The sequence below is a fragment of the Budorcas taxicolor genome, chromosome 3 (assembly GCF_023091745.1).
Source record: "Budorcas taxicolor isolate Tak-1 chromosome 3, Takin1.1, whole genome shotgun sequence".
NCBI classification, from domain to species: domain Eukaryota; kingdom Metazoa; phylum Chordata; class Mammalia; order Artiodactyla; family Bovidae; genus Budorcas; species Budorcas taxicolor.
This window is the reverse complement of record NC_068912.1, coordinates 44,292,286-44,313,828: the sequence shown is the minus strand read 5'-3', so window position 1 is coordinate 44,313,828 and position 21,543 is coordinate 44,292,286. Positions and strand designations below refer to the sequence as shown.

The 21,543-nt window shown below is 40.5% G+C and overlaps 1 protein-coding gene across 1 annotated transcript in view; it reads left to right on the top strand.

Annotated features, from left to right (window-relative positions):
- The first annotated feature begins 5,840 nt into the window (after positions 1 to 5,840).
- PLPPR4 (phospholipid phosphatase related 4) overlaps positions 5,841 to 21,543 on the top strand; it is a 47,127-nt gene continuing 31,424 nt past the window's right edge. The window contains exon 1 of the mRNA XM_052637802.1: positions 5,841 to 6,046. Coding sequence (XP_052493762.1) covers positions 5,969 to 6,046 — 78 coding nt within the window. The 5' untranslated portion in view covers positions 5,841 to 5,968. The remainder of the gene's footprint in view (positions 6,047 to 21,543) is intronic.

Below are 21,543 nucleotides of genomic sequence, written 5' to 3'. Positions count from 1 at the left end.
GGAGAGTACATTTCCGATTTCTCAATATATTCCTTAAATTATTGAGGTGCGGTCAGGATGTGTCTCTAGTATTCTGACACATATTTTAGCTTCTGGCCAATGACATTAGGGAGCTATAGTTTTAGCTTTGTGTTTTATTTACCTTTATATATAAACGCTGAGTTTCCAGGATGATAAATTCAGGGAAGTTCTAACTTACTTTTCAATATCTACCAAGAATTGTAAATTCTGTCTAGATATAGAGAAAGTTGAAAAGAGAATACTCACACACACGAAGTAGCTTTGGTAGTAGTGAGAAACACATCTGGTTAATAACATGATAATTAATAATGGAATCAATTAACATTATTGAACATTTAGTAGGTGGGAGAAGCTGCTACATGATTTTATGTGCATCACTTAACAGACTCATCCATGTTTTTAAACAAATATTTACTGAAGATCTATTATTTTCCAGAAACAGTTCCACTAGCTAGACACATAATGATTTTTTTTTAAGTGCTCAATATTATAGAGCTTACATTCTAGTGGGAGAGAAGGCAATGAAAAAGCTGGGCAATCAATACTTCATAAGCTATCAGATAATTATAAGTTCTGTGAAGAAAAAGAAAATAATGTGTAAGAATAAAGAATAATGGAGGCCTGGGATGATTAATTGGAGAAGGAAATGGCAACCCACCCCAGTATTCTTGCCTGGAAAACTCCATGGACAGAAGAGCCTAACAGGCTACCATCCCTGAGGTTGCAAAGAGTTCAAGTCCCTGAGATAGTACAAATAGTCCTTGAGATAGTACAAAGCTAGATTGGGATCGCCAAACCAATAAGGCACAAAGCACTATGAATGAGGTCCATGAGTCAGGCAGGGTACCTGGGCTTTGAAAAAGAGGTTTGGATTTTCTCCTGAATGTGATGGAAAGCTCTTGCAGGGTTTGGGAAGAATGACAAAATTAGATTTACTTGTCAAAAGATCTTTCTGGTTGCTGCATAGGGACTTATTTAGGTTATAAGGGTAGCAAGGGAAGAAGCTGGTAGAACACTTGGAGGCTATGGAGCCAGTCCAGGAAGGAGACAGTGGTGCCTGTGAAGGATGGAGGTTGGAGGGAAGTAGTCAGGTTTGGAAGAAGGCAGAATTCTCTCCTGATTAATTTCATTCTCTGATTAAAATTCAACTTCAGCTTCTTTGGCATTAGTGGTTCGGGCATACACTAGGATACTGTGATATTGAATGGTTTGCCTTGAGAGCAAACAGAGACCGTTCTGCAAAAGTAGGAAGTCAAGAGATACTTGTAGTAATAGGCAAGTTTTGCCTTGGAGTACAAAATGAAGCAAAGCAAAGGCTAACAGAGCTTTGCCATGAGAATGCCCTGGTAATAGCAAACATGCTCTTCCAACAACACAAGAGATGGCTTTACACATGGACATCACCAGATGGTCAACACCCAAATCAGATTGATATATTCTTTGCACCCGAAGAAGGAGAAGCTCTATACAGTCAGCAAAAACAAGAGCAGGAGCTGATTCTGACTCAGATCATGAATTGCTTATTGCCAAATTCAGACTTAAATTGAAGAAAGTAGGGGAAATCACTAGGCCATTCAGGTATGACCTAAATCAAATTCCTTATGATTATATAGTGGAAGTGACAAATAGATTCAAGGGATTAGATCTGATAGAGTGTCTGAAGAATGATGAACTGAGGCTCAGGATATAGCACAGGAGGCAGTAATCAAAATCATACCCGAGAAAAAGAAAGGCCAAAAGGAAAAATGGCCATCTGAGGAGGGCTGACAAATAGCTGAGAAAAGAAGAGAAGCAAAACACAAGGGAGAAAAGGAAAGACATACCCATCTGAATGCAGAGTTCCAAAGAATAGCAAGGAGAGATAAGAAAGCATTCCTAAGTGAACAATGCAAAGAAATAGAGAAAAACAATAGAATGGGAAAGACTAGAAACCTCTTCAAGAAAATTAGAGATACTAAGGAAATATTTCATGCAAAGATGGGCACAGTAAAGGACAGAAATGGTATGGACCTAAGAGAAGCAGAAGATATTAAGAAGAGGTGGCAAGAATACACAGAAAAACTATACAAAAAAGATTTTCATGACCCAGATAACCATGATGGTGTGATCACTCACCTAGAGCTAGACATCCTGGAGTGTAAAGTCAAGTGGGCCTTAGGAAGCATCACTATGAACAAAGCTAGTGGAGGTGATGGAATTCCAGCTGAGATATTTCAAATCTTTAAAGATGATGCTGTTAAAGTGCTGCATTCAATATGTCAGCAAACTTGGAAAACTCAGCAGTGGCCACAGGACTGGAAAAGGTCAGTTTTCATTCTAATCTCAAAGAAGGGCAGTGCCAAAGAATGTTCAAATTGTAGCACAATTGTAGTCACTTCATATGCTAGCAAAGTAATACACAAAATTCTCCAAGAGAGACTACAACAGTATGTGAACTGAGAACTTCCAGATGTTCAAGCTGGATTTAGAAAAGGCAGAGGAATCAGAGATCAAATTGCCAACATCTGTTGGATCATAGAGAAAACAAGAGCATTCCAGGAAAACATCTACTTTTGCTTCATTGACTATGCTAAAGCCTTAGATTGTGTGGATCACAACAAACTGTGGGAAATTCTTCAAGTGCTGGAAATACTAGACCACCTTACCTGCCTCCTGAGAAATCTGGATGCAGGTCTAAAAGCAACAGTTAGAACTGGATATAGAAAAACAGACTGGTTCAAAATTGGGAAAGTAGAACATCAAAGCTGTATATTGTCAACCTGCTTATTTAACTTATATGCATAGTACATCATGCAAAATGCCTGGCTAGATGAAGCATAACCTGGAATCAAGATTGAGAGGAGAAATATCAATAACCTCAGATATGCAGATGACACCACCCTTATGGAAGAAAGCGAAGAGGAACTAAAGAACCTGTTGATGAAAGTGAAAGAGGAGAGTGAAAAAGCTGGTTTAAAACTCAACATTCAGAAAACTAAGATCATGGCATCCTGTCCCATCACTTCAAGGCAAATAGATGGGGAAACAATGGAAACAGTGAGAGACTTTATTTTCTTGGGTTCGAAAATCACTGCAGATGGTGACTGCAGCCATGAAATTAAAAGTCACTTGCTCCTTGGAAGAAAAGCCATGACAAAACTTGACCGTGTATTAAAAAGGAGAGACATTACTTTGCCAAGAAAGATCCACCTAGTCAAAGCTATGTGTTTCCAGTAGTCATGTATATATGTGAGAGATGGACCATAAAGAAGGCTAAACACTGAAGAATTGATGCTGTTGAACTGTGGATTTGAAGAAGACTCTTGTGAGTCCCTTACACTGCAAGTCCAGGGACCAAACCAGTCAATCCTAAAGGAAATCAGTCCTAAATATTCACTGGAAGGACTGATATTGAAGGTGAAGCTCCAATACTTTGGTCACCTGATGAGAAGAACTGACTCATTTGAAAAGACCCTGATGCTGAGAAAGATTGATGGTGGGAGGAGAAGGCAACGACAAAGGATGAGATGGATGGCACCACTGACTCAATGGACATGCAAGCTCCAGGAGATGGTGAGGGACAGGGAAGCCTGGTATGCTGCAGTCCATGGGGTCTCAAAGAGTCAGGCGCGACTGAGCAACTGAACAACAAAGAAGTGAATGAAAGCAAGTTAAAGCCATTAGCTGAAAATGTCAAGGTTTGAAGAGACTAGAGGAGGTATGAGTTTGTCCTCAGAGAATAAGAAAGTGAACAGACTAAGACTATGTGAGAAGTAGTAGGGACTATTTGAAGTTTGTAGTCCTGAGTCTGATCTGGCACAAAACCACATAGTTGTGAGTTCTCCATCCACCTTCTGGTAAAGGCAGAAAATTGGGTTTAACTGTGCTGGGGTTTTGCCAGGTGAGTGTGGTGAACAAGAAGTAGGAACTGAGAGGTTATACTTTTGAATTCTGGAACCTAAACCAGTAGGAGAAAGTGGCAGTGGCAGTGGTAGTTCAGAAATATGGACATTGGTAGATCAGACTGTCCTGATGCTGCCAAAGATCGCCTGGAGTATGTGATGGACTGAGTATTTGTGGCTCCTCAAAATTCATATACTGAAACCTAACCCCCAAGATGACAGCATTTGGAGGTGTGATCTTTGAGGGGCAATCAGATTTAGATGAGGTGATGAGGATGGTTTTTCTAGTAGTCATGTATGGATATGAGAGTTGGACCATAAAAAAGGCTGAGCACCGAAGAATTGATGCTTTCGAACTGTGGTGTTGGAGAAGACTCTTGAGAGTTCCTTGGGCTGCAAGGAGATCCAACCTGTCAATCCTAAAGGAAATCAACCCTTAATAGTCATTGGAAGGACTGATGTTGAAGCTGAAGCTCTGATACCTAGGCCACCTGATGCAAAGAGCTGACTCATTCGAAAAGACCCTGATGCTGGGAAAGACTGAGGCAGGAAGAGAAGGGGGTGACAGAGGATGAGATGGTTGGATGGCATCACCGACTCAATGGACATGAGTTTGAGAAAGCTCCAGGAAGATGGTGAAGGGCAGGGAAGCTTGGTGTGCCGCATCCAGGGGGTGAGAGAGAGTCTGACAGGACTGAACAACTGAAAAATAACAACAAAGGAGGGCGCTGCCCTCATGATGGATTAGTGCCCTCATAAGGAGAGACCAGAAAAGTAGCTCTCTTTTTCCTCTCGGTAAGCATACAGCCAAAAAGAGAATCCTCACCACAACCTGATCTTGCTGGCAGCCTGAACTGGCACTTCTAGCTTTCAGAATGGTGAGAAACTGTTGTTTAAACTACCCAGTCTATGTGTTTGCTTGTTTGTTTTATAGAAGCCCAAACTAAGACAGGCTAGCAATTGGAGTGAGTTGAAAAGTACGGTGGGAATTGGCTCTCAGATGCTTAATGTGGAGACTTTGAAATGACCAGGGCCATGTAATCCTGGAAGTGGGTTATCTTACTTAGCATAACACAGTATTTTATATTTTTGAGTTTTTTCTCCTCTATATCATTTGACACCTCTGGGTTGCCAAAATAATCTTAAAGATGAGACAAGCCAAGAACATCACCAATAAAGTGAAGGACTTAATTTAGATTGTCAATGGCTGAGAAGTGTCTCCTTTTACGGTGATGACTGTAACATTGACGTGGTTCCGGGGGTGCGATGATGAGGTAAGAGCATAATATCGTGGCTTTGGGGCTATATGAGGATGCCCACACATCCGCCTCCACCAGTGCCTCACCATTCCCAGACAGGCAATAGTGAAAGTTTATCAGCAGGTTAAGTCTGTGTCCTAGGGAGCCAGGGAGTCTCCTAGGCAGAGAATCCTCAGTCGGGGAAGTCATTCCTGGATGGCAGCCAGCTCCCAGTGAGTTCCCACCACGGCCTACTTTTCAGTATGGGATCTAAGTTTTAATCTCGCGCAGGTGGAGGTCGGTTTTCGTCCTGCGGGTCAGTGCGCAGAAGCTGAGCTTCCGCTCTCCAGCAATCCTGAAGTTAGAGTTCCTGGAGGGATCCAGGAGGCTTCCCGGGGGGCCGTGGGTGCCTGGTCTCCTGAGCCTCTCTGCTGCAGCATCCAGGGGTGCGTCCCCCTTTGCCGATTCTTGACGTCAAGCCCCGACCGCCACGAAGCCTCGCCAGGGCTGTGGAGAGCAGAGGGAGGGTGGCGGGGAGGGGAAGCCATTGCAGCAACAGCTTGGAGGAAGGAGCTGGACGTCTCCGCCGAGAAAAACCGGGGGTGGCAGCCAGAGTAGAGGAGGCGGAGGACCTGCTCGCTCTGGGAGCCGCTGGGTTGCTGCAAAGAGGGGCGGGGAGAGGCGGGGGCGCTGCCTGCACCGCGCTGGCTCCAGCGGTGCCCGCGGGGAATGTGACATCAGCGGCGCCGGGCTGGAGGAGGCATCTCGCCTTGGCTGCGCTGTGCACACCTCGCCCCGGGGAGGACGCATCCCGGGCAGGCGGCAGGGATGTCGGCGAAGGAGAGGCCAAAGGGCAAAGTGATCAAGGACAGCGTGACCCTCCTGCCCTGCTTTTATTTCGTGGAGGTGAGTTGGCCCAGCGCCTTGGCGTAATGCAGATCCTCCGGGGGGCTCCGGAGCCAGTTCGGGTCCCGGGAGGTGTTGGAGGCGCAGAGACCGTGCTGGGTGCGCGCTGCTGCCCCTAAATGCCCCCACGCTCCCCGTTCCCCCTAGGTTTCTCGGGATCTTCCCGGAGTGTGCCTGTGAGTGCCCGCCAGCCAGGGCTGGTTGCCAGTAGCCTTGTCACTGCTAGGTGGCCTGCAGACGGGGAGATACCTGTGTGAGTGAGTGTGGGGCTAGTTCCCTGGCCCTCCTGGACTGCCTGTGTGCACAGCGTCGTCCCTGGCCCAGAAGGGCCATGATGCTGATATTTTGGGATTTGTGTCCTCAGTCTACGAATACCTGTCTAGAACTCTGTGAGCTTTCTCAGGGAGTTCAAATACACAGTCATGCCCTGGGTGTCTGAGGGCTGGGGATGTTTATATAGGATCAGGAATATCGATTGCTTTATTACACAAAAACAAAAACAAAAAGCCCCTCCCCTATTAAAATTACTATGGTGTTCACATCTGCTTCTAAAATTGGGCCCACATCTCTAGGTATCAATCTATTGGCTTTTTTCCATGGTTAACAAAAATTATATGCATATATACATGTATATGTATATTTATACATATGTATACGTATGTATAATATTTTTAAAATAAATGACATCATCTGATTTTACATGTTTGTTCATGTGCATTTATTCTGTGCTGAGCAGTATCACAGATAAGCAGTTAGCATGCAGATATATTCATAATGAGCGTCTAAGTTACCAAAATGCGGTATTTAAGGGAGGAACAATTTATGGGAGGGTTATAAAGATTGACAGGTCCAGTGATTCCATGCACTGTGGTCCATTGCATTAGGAAGACATTTTTAAGCAAAAGGTCTATTAAATCATAGGTAGAGAAGAGATGTGTTGGATATGTTTAGTGAAATCATATGTTTTTTAAGCATAAAACTATATTCTGTGTAATTAGAGCCTGGATTGCAGAGACAAGTATAAGACCATTGCTGAATTATAAATATCCTTCTTTGGCTGTCTTTTCAGCCAAATATGGAGGTTTAGCACTTACAAGTACAGATAGTAGATTCTGTATCTGATGATTGTGAGGCTTATCTGTGTTGAGGTATAGTCACTGTTTTGAAACTTGGGAGAAGTGACATTGTCAGATTGTTTTTATAGATAACAGTATACCTGCAAGTTTCTGTTAGGTTTTGCAAATTTTTTTAAAAATGGTTTCAGGATTAAGAAAGATGTACATGATTTGCATAAGTCTCAGAGAAATGATGGGTGATTCCTTCATCCATGACCCATAGAAAAGAAGGGAAAAAATTGACCTGTTTATTTAAAATAATTAATTGATTCATTTATTTTTGTCCTTTCTCTTTTCACAAGGGATTTTGAGGCCACGGTTTAGATAATTTTGTTGAAAGCTTATGAAGAGTTTTCCCGAGGAAAAAAATGTGGGCACAGAAGATTCCATGATGAACAGGGTAAAGGGATACAGAGATGAGATCCCTGCCTTCAAGTTAAATCCTCTCAGGCCACTTGTCGCATTGCTAATCCACTGTGGTTTTGTGCAAAAGCACGTTCATTCCCTTCTGGATCTATTACATCTGTCCAGGAGAAATCAGTTAATTGCTGGCTTCTGCCTCCAGGACAGAGCACACCTGAGGTCAGCTAGAATCTGACCACATTTAGATTGCAGCTGTATGGCTTTGAGGAAAACACTTTCATGAAAGAGGATGCAAACCAGAGAAATAAGGATGTACCTTAAAAGAATCTATGTGTACACTTTTGAGGTGCCTTTAATAGGAGTACACTATCATTTAATTTAAAATTTTAGAAGTAAAAATGCCTCAAAAGACATTTGAAATATGTACTCTAGGAACAAACATCTCACAAATGTTTGTTCTTTTCCATGAATGGAAACAGCCCAAAATCATTACCTTCACTTTGACCCATTCAGATACCCTCTATGGATTCCCTAGTAGGGCAAGGTATAGAACAATTGCTTGAAAACAATTCATGGAGCCTGGATGTGCACTTATGACATTATGTCTTGAGAGTAACAGATTTCAAAGGAGGAGCCACAGAACTGGATTGCAAATGATCTCTCCGAAATTCATATTCATGATGAACCACTAAAGAGCCTCTCAAAATTGGGAGGAGACATTAGTACACTGATTATTTAAAGAGTAATGGCACTTTGCTTTCCAGCATAGTTTCCCCAGACCTTAGTAATTACAATGGAAGAACAAAATTGAGTGAGTCTTTCACCACATATCAACCCAAAGCACATATTCAAGTCTTTTCTGTTACGTCAGACAATAATGTCAGGAATAAAAAGGTAAAAAAGACCAGAAGTTGAGGAGAAAATGGGACCTAAGAATTAAGTTAGGTTCCTACCATATCCCATACAAAAATAAATTCCAGATAGACCAATAATTTAAATTTTAAGAAATGGCTAAAAACTAAACAGTAACAATAGCATAACCATATATTTTTTTAGATTTTACAGTGTGAAAGACCTTTCTTAACATATAACTAAAGTCAGAAATAATATAGGAAAAGACTAACACATTTTCCTACCATCCCAAATAAAGTTTCTCTATAACAGAAGATAAATTTTAGAGAAAAAGTCTCTGGGTCTCAAATCAGTGATACCATGGACAATTTAAACTTTGTCTTTCTTCTTGGAGTTCAGGCTGTTTTAAATTGCTATTCATGATAGGCATTAAATATGAAAAAACTAGGTCTTCCTTGGTAGCTCAGTTGGTAACGAATACACCTGCAATGCAGGAGACCCGGGTTCAATTCCTGGGTCAGGAAAGTCCCCTGGAGAAATGAAAAGCTACACACTCCAGTATTCTCAGGCTTCCCTGGTGGCTCACTTGATAAAGAATCTGCCTGAAATGCAGGAGACCTTGGTTCGATCCCTAGGCTGGAAAGATGCCCTGGAGGAGGGCATGACAACCCACTCCAGTATTTTTGCCTGGAGCATCCCCATGGACAGAGCAGCCTGGGTCCCTGGGGTCACGAAGAGTCAGACACGGCTGAGCCATTAAGCACAGCACAGCACATGAAGAAACTAACTAGGGAAGTGAAGAACAACATTCATTCCAACCAGAAGGGGCTGAAATCAGGCTAAACTGAACTATGGCCAGAAAGCCTGGTCTGATAGACAGGCTGACCTGGTTCATATACCACCTGTTCTACATACTACTTGGATAATTCTGGCCAAGGTACTTCTCTCATCCTCAATTTCTACATATGTGATAAAAATTACATGATATGACATAAATATGTTTATTCATATGTACTAGAAATTATAATATCCATGTATCTTAGAAAATATTATACAGTTAAAGCATGAAATATACCAGCTATCATACCTGAGCTAGAATATGCACTCAGGATGTATCAGGTGCTTTTGCATGGTGACAGGGTATAGAAATTATATCCTGTATACAGGCTGAGGTACTCAGTCAGTAAAATCAAGTAATCATGTCTCAGGTGATGTCCAAACTTGATGGTAAGCAAATGGTAAATTAATGGATATAATTCATTTTTTCTTACATTTTTGGTTTATGCTGCCAATTGTTTATGCTGATAAAGGGGTTTATGGTTGACAGTAATTAAATATACCAATATTACATGTTAATTTGAAAAACGGAAATGCTTTCCAACATGGTACCTCACTTTATGAACATGTTTGACAATTCAATTTTGCACTGTTTAATTTGGGAAGAGAAAAGTCAAGTTATGAAAGGAACTTTAAAACATGCATACCCTAGGCCTTATCAGGTTAAACAGAAAAGCAGGTGAAAAGGAACATTCCACTGAAGAAAAGGTTTCTCTTGCCTTTAAAGTTCCAAAGCCCTCTCCAAGTGATGGTTGTATCACTTACAGTGCAATTGCAGCCAGCAGCACACCTCAAATTAATAAAAGGTGTTGTAGCTTAGGAACCCAATATTATACATGAGAAGGCTGGTTGTGTGCCTAATTCATTCCCTTTATGCAGTGCTTAATAATGGTTCCACCTGTGCTCAGACTCACAATTTTGTTCTCGTTAGTCATCCTTTTCCAAGATATGAGTTCACATTGACTCAGTATCTACTAGAAACAAATGACAAATTAACCTTGAAACCAAAAGTTGCAAGTTCTTAATAAATAAATGGGGGAAAGATTCTCTATCCTTTGAATGTGAAATACCTACCTGAAGCCAATTCAAAATATTTTAAACATGACAGGCTTGAAATCATATAGAAAATTTTCACTAATTGAATATTGTACTTAATGGATATGTTTCAGTATTTAGTTAATGCAGGTTAGTTACTATAGTTTAAATCAATATCTAGACATTGTGTTCAGGAGTAAAAGCCATCATTTCTCTGTTACTGTCCTGCCTGAAGAAGTTCAAAAGGCCTTTGTTTAAGCAAGCAAAGATACCCTGGTTAGTTCAGTCTGAACATCATGCCTAGACATTATTGTGTCTTGACAGAACCTTCATGTTTTTATGTTTTTCCTCACTGGAAAGTGTCCACTGTATCTTAATTGTAGCAAACATTAATTCATAAGATTTCTGTTTAGCTCAAGATCTATGTGAAAATTTTATAACTCACACGATCTTCCTGGGAAATATAGCTAGCTGATTTCCTTTTACATAAACTCTAGCATCAGCAGGAAGTACAAAATGACATTTCTGCATTGCACATACCAAAATAGTAGTTGTAGGATTTTTCCCTTTTCAGCGTGGCATAGGTGGTCCACTCAAAGAAGTAGAAACCCTACCAAGAGAGACAAGCTGACAAATCTTTCTTCCTTTTTTAAAGTTACAGTGCAGAGTCCTTTGGTGAAAAACGAAAAGGAAATAGAGACAATAATAGAGTCCTGGGTTTTAGAGACACTAAATGAGGACATTTCCACAAATACTGAAACCAGGTCTGAACATAGAACCAACTGTTAGGGAATCCTATACTATTCCTAGGTTGCTCCACTTTATGGTCAAGTCACTCATAGTAATCCCTGTCCTAGTAGGGAAAAAAATGGGTACCTTCTACCAACCTTGAAGGGATGTTAATAATAATGATAATAATAATAAGGAATAGTCGATTTCAAGCCTCCTTTAGATTACAGACTCTATGTATACATTATCTTTAATCCTGAGAACTACTTTAAATGATAGTATGATTTGTAGGTAGTATCAAGAAGGGACTTCCCGGTAGCTCAGCTGGTAAAGGATCTGCCTGCAATGCAGGAAACCCCAGTTCGATTCCTGGGTCAGGAAGATTCCCTGGAGAAGGGATAGGCTGCCCACTCCAGGGTTCATGGGCTTCCCTGGTGGCTCAGACAGTAAAGAATCTGCCTGCAATGCAGGAGACCTGGGTTTGATCCCTCGGTTGGGAAGATCCCCTAGAGCAGGGCATGACAACCCACTCCAGTATTCTTGCCTGGAGAATCCCCATGGATAGAGGAGCCTGGCAGGCTACAGTCTGTGGGGTCACAGAGGGTCGGACACGACTGAGCGATGAAGCACAGCACAGCAAGAAGGCATTATTATCCGTATTTTTTAAATCAATATATTGTAACTCAAAGAGCTAAATGTCTTTCTGGGAACACAGCAATTAAGTGAAGAGCCATGATTTGGGTGCTTGTCCATCTTCCTCTTGCATTACCATCACCCCCAGTCTACCTCACAATGACTCTAATAATGCTAACCTTAATGAGGGAGTGGGTTGGGGAGACCTCTCCTGTGACTTGGCTAGCTTTGTGATCTTGGAAGTCATGTGTGTGGATGATGTCTTGTGGGGGTTCTACTCTGTGGAACAGAGTTTTCTCTTCATTTAGCTACTGAACTTGGCTTTGATAGTGTTATCTTCTGCAGAGAGCAACTGGTTTAATTCTAACACAGATGTGTAGATGGCACAGGGGCTGTCTACCCAAAAAGATGCTTCCTTTGGGAAAGCACAGGTGGTACCCTTGAGACTCCTGTGAAGGAAGAGTGAACATGGAGCTTTGGGTAGACTGAGAGGGCAGAGTCGGAATTTTTTTTAAAATTTAGAAAAATAGATTGTGTATGTCTATGAGAATAAAATCCCATGGATGGAGGAGCCTGGTAGGCTGCAGTCCATGGGGTCGCTAAGAGACTGAACGACTTCACTTTTACTTTTCACTTTCATGCATTGGAGAAGGAAATGGCAACCCACTCCAGTATTCTTGCCTGGAGAATCCCAGGGACAGAGGAGCCTAGTGGGCTGCCATCTATGGGGTCGCACAGAGTCGGACACGACTGAAGTGACTTAGCAGCTTAGCAGCATGAGAATGATAAAGCACAGTGGAAAGAATTCCTCATAGAAGAGAAATGGAGGGAGGTTAGACCAAGGAGGATTAGGAGAAAAGGCATGTGAAGGCAATGGACATTGAATCTGTGAGCAAGCCACGGGGATTCCTTTAGGGGATTGAGTTGTCTAAATTGGCTTGTTAAATAAAAAGCATTAAGGGTGCAATTTTTAGTGTTTACTTTGGGAATCTGTTACAAATATTATCACAAAGATTTCTTCCCTTCATGTGTATACATCACAGGCTATTTCTCATGCAACGTATTAACAACAAAATGTGAGGAAATGTCTCATTGCTGAATTAGGTCTAATAAAGTCATGTACTCCCAGAACACTTGGTTTGAGTCTCCTATCACAAATGAGAAAACTGTGGCTTGAAAAGGTTAACTGAGTTACCCAAAAACACTATGGTTAATATCAGACAAGAATACAGCCTGTCTCCCTGCTGCTGTTCTAGTGCTCCTCTCTGATTATACTATTTCTAGAATTCCTTACATTACAGGGTTTCCCTCTGGATTATAACACAATATAGGTCATTATAATTCTACACATGAACAAATTGTGTTCACTTTTTGAACTTTATGTCTAAATACCTTTACATATTTCATATCACATTGCATTAGCAAGTTAAAGCAATTATGAATGGATCTTCTGCTTTTCCAAATTGTTAGGCTTGTTGAAAAGCATGTTTACAGCTAAAAATCATAAAATTGTAAGTGATGCTTTTATTTCTCATTGCCTAATTGTCTACTTATCATTTCACAATGACTTCTCTGGACATGATGAGGTCTCTGACAGACAGGAAAGGAAAGTGGAAACATTGAAAGGAGTGAGGATATAATTTACAATATCAGTGACAAAATAACTGAATTTTCTTTACAGTTTGTTGTTTTTTAGTCTCTAAGATATGTCAGACTCTTTGCAACCCCATGGACTGCAGCAAGCCAGGCTTCCCTGTCTATCACCAACTCCCGAAACATACTCAAATTCATTTCCATTGAGTAGTGTTGCCATCCAACCATCTCATCCTCTGTCACCCCCTTCTCCTCCCACCTTCAATCTTTCCCAGCATCAGGGTCTTTTCAAATGAGTCAGTTCTTATCAAGTGTACAAAGTATTTGAGTTTCACCTTCAGCATGAGTCCTTCCAATGAATATTCAGGACTGATTTCTTTTAGGATTAAATGGTTTGGTCCTTGGACTTGCAATCCAAAGAACTCTCAAGAGTGTTCTCCAACACTATAGTTCAAAAGCATCAACTCTTCAGTGTTCAGCTTTCTTTATAGTCCAACTCTCACATCCAACCATAGCTTTGACTAGACAGACCTTTGTTGGCAAAGTAATGCCTGCTTTTTAATATGCTGTCTAGTTTGGTAATAGCTTTTCTTCCAAGGAGCAAGCGTCTTTTAATTCCATGGCTGCAGTCACCATCTGCAGTGATTTTGGAGCCCAAGAAAATAAAGTCTCTCATGGTTTCATTGTTTCCCCATCTGTTTGCTTTGCAGTGACGGGACCAGATGCCATGATCTTGGTTTTCAGAATGTTGAGTTTTAAGCCAACTTTTTCACTTTCCTCTTTCACTTTCATCAAGGGACTCTTTATGTCTTCTTCGCTTTCTGCCATAAGGGTGGTGTCGTCTGCATATCTGAAGTTATTGATATTTCTCCCAGCAATCTTGATTCCAACTGGTGCTTCATCTGGCGTGGCATTTCGTATGATGTACTCTGCATGTAAGTTAAATAAGCAGGGTGACAATATACAGCCTTGATGTTCTCCTTTCCATTTGGAACCAGTCTATTGTTCCATGTCCAGTTCGAACTGTTGCTTCCTGACCTGCATCCAGATTTCTCAGGAGGCAGGTAAGGTTGTCTGGTATTCCTACAGCTTTAAGTTTTCCACAGTTTGTTGTGATCCACAGTCAAAGGCTTTGACATAGTCAATAAAGCAGATGTTTTTCTGGAACTCTCTTGCTTTTTGATGATCCAGTGGATGTTGGCAATTTGATCTCTGGTTCCTCTGACTTTTCTAAATCCAACTTGAACATCTGGAAGTTCTCGATTCACATACTCTTGAAGCCTGCCTTGGAGAATTTTGAGCATTACTTTGGTAGCATGTGAGATGAGTGCAATTGTGTGGTAGTTTAAGCATTCTTTGGCATTGCCTTTCTTTGGGATTGGAATGAAAACTGACCTTTTCCACTTCTGTGGCCACTGCTGAGTTTTCCAAGTGTGCTGGCATATTGAATGCAGCACTTTCACAGCATCATGATTTAGGATTTGAAACAGCTCAACTGGAATTTCATCACCTCCACTAGTTTTGTTCATAATGATGCTTTCTAAAGCCCACTTGACTTCACATTTCAGGATAGCTGGCTCTAGGTGAGTGATCACACCATCATGGTTATCTCAGTCATGAAGATCTTCTTTGTATAGTTCATCTGTATATTCTTGCCACCTCATCTTAATATCTTCTGCTTCTGTTAGGTCCATGCCATTTCTGTCTTTTATTGTGCCCATATTTGCATGAAATAGTCCCTTGGTATCTCTAACTTTCTTCACGAGATCTCTAGTCTTTCCCATTCTATTGTTTTCCTGTTTCTTTGCATTGATCACTGAGAAAGGTTTTCTTATCTCTCCTTGCTAGTATTTGGAACTCTGCATTCAGGTGGGTATATCTTTCCTTTTCTCCTTTGCCTTTTGCTTCCCTTCTTTTCACAGCTATTTGTAAGGCCTCCTCAGACAACCACTTTGCCTTTTTGCATTTCTTTTTCTTGGGATGGTCTTGATCACTGCCTGCTGTACAGTGGTGTCATGAACCTCCATCCATAGTTCTTCAGGTGCTCTGTCTATCAGATCTAGTCCCTTAAATCTATTTGTCACTTCCACTGTATAATTGTAAGGGATATGATTAGGTCATACCTGTATGGTCTAGTGGTTTTCCCTGCTTTCTTCAATTTAAGGCTGAATTTGGCAAGGAGTTCATGATCTGAGCCACAGTCAGCTCCAAGTCTTATTTTTGCTGACAGTGTAGAGCTTCTCCATCTTTCACTGCAAAGAATATAATCAATCTGATTTCTGTGTTGGCCGTCTGGTGATGTCCATGTGTAGAGTCTTCTCTTGTGTTTTTGGAAGAGGGTGTTTACTATGACCAGTGCATTCTCTTGACAAAACTCTGTTAGCCTTTGCCCTGCTTCATTTTGTACTCCAAGGCCAAATTGGCCTGTTACTGCAGGTATCTCTTGACATCCTACTTTTGCATTCCAGTCCCCTATAATGAAAAGGACATCTTTTTTGGGTGTTAGTTCTAGAAGGTCTTGTAGGTCTTCATAGAACTGTTCAAGTTCAGCTTCTTCACCATTACTGGTTCCAGACATAGACTTGGCTTACTGAGATATTGAATGGTTTGCCTTGGAAATGAACAGAGATCATTCTGTCATTTTGGAGATTGTATCCAAGTACTGCATTTCAGACTCCTTTGTTTACTATGATGGCTACTCCATTTTTTCTAAGGGATTCTTGCCCACAGTAGTAGATATAATGGTCATCTGAGTTAAATTCACCCATTCCAGTCCATTTTAGTTCACTGATTCCTAAAATGTTCATATTCAGTCTTGCCACCTCCTGTTTGGCCACTTCCAATTTGCTTTGATTCATGGATCTAACATTCTAGGTTCCTAAGCAATACTGCTCTTTACAGCATCAGACTCTGTTTCCATCACCAGTCATGTCCATAACTGGGTTTTGTTTTTGCTTTGGCTCCATCTCTTCATTCTTTCTGGAGTTATTTCTCCACTTATCTCCTGTAGCATACTGCGCACCTACTGAACTGGGGAGTTCATCTTTCAGTATCCTATCTTTTTGCCTTCTCATGCTATTCATGAGGTTCTCAAGGCAAGAATACTGAAGTGGTTTGTCATTCCTTTCTCCAGTGGACCTCGTTCTGTCAGAACTCTACACCAAGACCTGTCCATCTTGGATGACCCTACACTTCATAGCTCATAGTTTCATTGAGTTAGACAAGGCTGTGGTCCATGTGATCAGTTTGGTTAGTTTTCTGTGATTGTGGTTCATTCTGTCTGCCCTCTGATGGAGGAGGGTAAGAGGCTTGTGGAAGCTTCCTGATGAGAGAGACTGACTGAGGGGGAAACTGGGTCTTGTTCTGATGGTCAGGGCCATGCTCAGTAAATCTTTAATCCAATTTTCTATTGATGGGTGGGGCTGTGTTTCCTCCCTGTTGTTTGACCTGAGGCCAAACTATGGTGGAGGTAATGAAAATAATAGGACCTCCTTGAAGAGGTCCCATGCAGGCATGTCACACTCAGTACCCCTGATTCTGCAGCAGACCACTGTTGACCCATGCCTCCACTGGAGACTCGTGGACAATCACGGGCAAGTCTGGGTCAATCTCTTGTGAGATCATTGCTTCTTTTTCCTGGGTCCTGGTGCACCCAAGTTTCTAGTGTGCCCTCCAAGAGTCTGTTTCCCCGTCCTGTATAAGTTCTGGCAGCTCTATGGTGTGTTTAACGGTGACCTCCTCCAAGAGGCCTTATACCATGCCCAGGTCAGCTGCAGCCAGAGCCCCTGCCCCTGTGGTGGGCCACCACTGACCTATACCTTCTCAGGAGACACTCAAACACAGTTCTGGTCAGTCTCTGTGGGGTCTCTGGGTTCTTGTGCTCACAAGGGTTGTTTGAGCCCTCTGAGCATCTCTAGTGGGTAAGGGATTTGATTCTAAATTCGATTTTACCCCTCCTATCGTCTTGCTGTAGCTACTTCTTTGCCCTTGGACATGGAGGTTTTTTTTTTTTTTTTTTTTTTTTTGATGGGATCTAACATTCTCCATTTGATGGTTGTTCAGTAGCGAGTTGTAGTTTTGGAGTTCTCGCAGAAGAGCACAATTCCTTTGTGCAATTCCGTCTACTTTGCCATCTTATGCCACAAAAAAACTGAATGCCAAGAAGGAACCCTTCCTGCTCACACCTCCCAGGGACACCTTGGGCCTGGTTTTGAAATCAAGATGGCTTCTGTACATTCTGCTAAAACTGACATTAGGCCATTTAGGTACAAATTAAAGAGAAGAGGAAATAAAGGTAATAAAAATCAATGTATTTTCAGGAAAAGGTGAACAAGTTATCAGTACATTTAATGGACAGTTGTTTGTGAGTAATAACCATGGAAATATGTGTGGATGTATGGTCTGCAATTTAATGTCCTCACCAAAGCCTGTGCTCTAGGAATGCTTTGGTGGTAAAAATCATCATTTAATTAAGTTCTATTCATGCCTCAGAAACTGGGCCTTCATGGATGGTCTAAAAGAGACCATTCTTATATTAAAGATACTCCAAAATGGGTGCCAAAGTAAAATAGCAGAGTGTATTCTGTTTGTACTTTTATGAAAATTCATTTATTCATTTAATAAATACTTATTGATTGTTTATTATATGCTTTTTGGTTAAATTAATGGAAATAATATGGAATCACTACTGGCATACCTTCTAATCTATAGTAGAATTTCAATAAAGTTCTATTGAATGGATGGAGTAAAATAAGACTGATAGTTATGAACATAATTGTTTTTCTTAACTTTCTTTTCTCAGCCAGTGGTGACATTTGTATATGAAAAAGTTGTGATGAAGGTTAAGATTGAATCAATCTCTAAGATCTCTAAGTCCTCATTCTTAATTATATTTTTGCTCATTTATGATCTGGAGCATACCTACAGATTATTTGAGATTTGCAACTTCAAAGAGAGGCATATTTAAACAAAGAACTTGTAGTTTTAATTTTCATAGAAAATTATTTGATATAAAGTGCACATGCCAGCAAAGGCATTTTTTTTATTGTTGCTTTGGGAGAATAAATTATTAGAATTGTTAGTAATAAAAATGTGTTTCTTTGTGAGATATACTTTTATCCCATATTAGATTTTATTTCTTTTATATATTTTGTTCATAATTTGACTTTTTGGTGCATCTCACAATGAAACACATAACAATCATACTTAATTTAATCATACCCTTAGGATGTTAGAAAATTAAAGTTATTAATGTCCCACATTAACAGCCCCCTTCGATATCTCTTATTCATCAACCCCTTTTATAGACATATTTAAGTAAATAAGGTCTTAAGCAGCCTTGGAAAGATTTTAATCCTGAAGGTTGGCCTATAATGTGCATTTAAATATGATCTAAGAGTCAGACATGACTTAGCAACTGAGCAACAATTATATAGGAGACAAATTTGAAAAGACAGTGGCTAATGATATATTGCTGAATTATCATCTCCCAGAGTAGATTAGATCCCTTCTTTGGATAACTTATGGATTGAATGAAATATATCAGGCACATGGTATACACTCAATAACCATTTGCTAGATAAACTAATTAGTTACTACATAATATAAAACATAAACTTTTATAGTCCTTAAATAAAATGGTTTATTTGTAACAGCGTGGATGTACCTAGACATTATCATTTTAAGTGAAGTAAGTAACAAAAGAAAGATAAATACCATATGACATCACTCATTTGTGGAGTCTAAAAAAAAATGTACAAATGAACTAATTTACAAAACAGAAATAGACTCATAGACCACAAACTTATGGTTACCAAAGGGGATAGCTGAGTGAAGGGAGATAAACTAGGAGTTCGGGATTATTAGATGCACACTGCTATATATATAATCAACAACAAAGACCCACTCTATACCACAGGGGACTGTATTCAGTACCTTGTAATAACCTACAATGGAAAATAATCTGGAAAAGAACACACACACACACATATAATTGAGTCGCTTTGCTGTACACCTGAAACTAGCACCATATTATAAACTACCTATACTTCAATTTTAAAAATGGTTAAAGAAAGTGGTGGAAACTACATTTTGAATAAACTTTGAAGTTAGTATGACATGCAATGTTTTAAGGACAAATTTGATACTTAACTTAGTAAACAACTCAAAAGAAGTAGTTTACAAATATTGATGTCTCAAAGTCAATAATTTATGTGTATATAACTTAAGATTGTCACATTAAATATCAAAATCAGAAATTTGTTTCTCTTATTCCATATCTCAAATACAGAGCTTTTAGTTAATTTTATTACTCTGACATCATTGAATATTTTTTCCACTTTTTCATTACCTCCTATTTCATTTGATATCAAGACATATGTGTTGGATCCCAAAATACTATGTGTTCTTTTATTAAACTATTCAGGTCCAAATATATATGTTTTTTCTATATGAATAAAATAATTACACTAATAGTTAAAATATTATTTGAAAGAGAAGGTGAAGTCAGTCAGTTGTGTCTGACTCTTCATGACCCCATGGACTATATAGCCTGCCAGGCTCCTCCGTCCATGAGGTTTCCCAGGCAAGAACTGGAGTGGGTTGCCATTTCTTTCTCCAGGGGATCTTCCTGACCCAGGGATTGAACACAGGTCTTCCGCATTGCAGACAGACTCTTTACCGTGTGAGCCACCAGGGAATCAAAAAATACTATTTAATCAAAAATTACTATTTAATCTGAGTTTATGAAGATCTCACTTTTTTTAGGAGTACCACTCACAGCAGAAATTGTATGATGACATTCATAGTATACAAAGAAAAAATGTGCATTATATTAATTTATTTTCTGCTATTTCTCAATTTCTGCTGGAGAGTAAGGTCAGTGGTAAAAATTTTTAGCAAGAGGGAGTTGGCATACAAACATGAACTCAAATACTAGATTTCTTCATTTTATAATCTAGTTAACAAACTGTATAATGTTGTATAAACCATGTGATACTTCTGTGTTTCAGTTACCTCATCTGTAAGATGGGGATAGTAATAGTACCTTCATCAGATGGGTGTTTTGAAGATCAGATGAATTCAGAAATGTAAAAGTATGAACTTTAAATGATACTTGTCAAATATTAGTAGCACTAAGTTGTGATTTATACTCATGTTTTTAAAAGACAGGTATATGTTCTATGGGCAAGGAAATTATAGCTGTCAAGGCTATGGTTTTTCCAGTGGTCATGTATGGATGTGAGAGTTGGACTATAAAGAAAGCTGAGTACCGAAGAATTGATGCTTTTGAACTGTGGTGTGGGAGAAGACTCTTGAGAGTCTATTGGACTGCAAGGAGATCCAACCAGTCCATCCTAAAGGAGATCAATCCTGGGTGTTGACTGGAAGGACTGATGTTGAAGCTGAACTCCAACACTTTGGCCAGCTGATGCAAAGAGCTGACTCACTGGAAAAGACCCTGATGCTGGGAAAGACTGAGGGCAGGAGGAGAAGGGGACGACAGAGGATAAGATGGTTGGATGGCATCACCAACTCTGTGGACATGGGCTGGGTAAACTCCGGGAGTTGGTGATGGACAAGGAGGCCTGGTGTGCTGCGGTTCATGGGGTCACAAGGAGTCAGACATGACTGAATGACTGAACTGAACTGAAGAAAATATTTCAAAGCAGTTACTTTTAAGAAATGAAAGACAGGTTTCCAGCCTCAGGTCTTAGTCTCAAATTAGCTTTAAAGAACAAAATGCTTTCCAAGACAGTACATATACTTGTGTAATTATGTAACAGGAGCAAATCAGAACCTGAGGTTAAAGCTGGTGACTACAAACTTAGTTCAGTTCAGTTCAGTTCAGTTCAGTCGCTCAGTCATGTCCGACTCTTTGCGACCCCATGAATCACAGCATGCCAGGCCTCCCTGTCCATCACCAACTCCCAGAGTTCACTCAGACTCACGTCCATCGAGTCCATGATGCCATCCAGCCATCTCATCCTCTGTCGTCCCCTTCTCCTCCTGCCCCCAATCCCTCCCAGCATCAGAGTCTTTTCCAATGAGTCATCACTTCGCATGAGGTGGCCAAAGTATTGGAGTTTCAGCTTTAGCATCATTCCTTCCAAAGAAATCCCTGGGCTGATCTCCTTCAGAATGGACTGGTTGGATCTCCTTGCAGTCCAAGGGACTCTCAAGAGTCTTCTCCAACACCACACTTCAAAAGCATCAATTCTTTGGTGCTCAGCCTTCCTCACAGTCCAACTCTCACATCCATACATGACTGCTAGAAAAACCATAGCCTTGACTAGACGGACCTTAGTCGGCAAAGTAATGTCTCTGCTTTTGAATATGCTA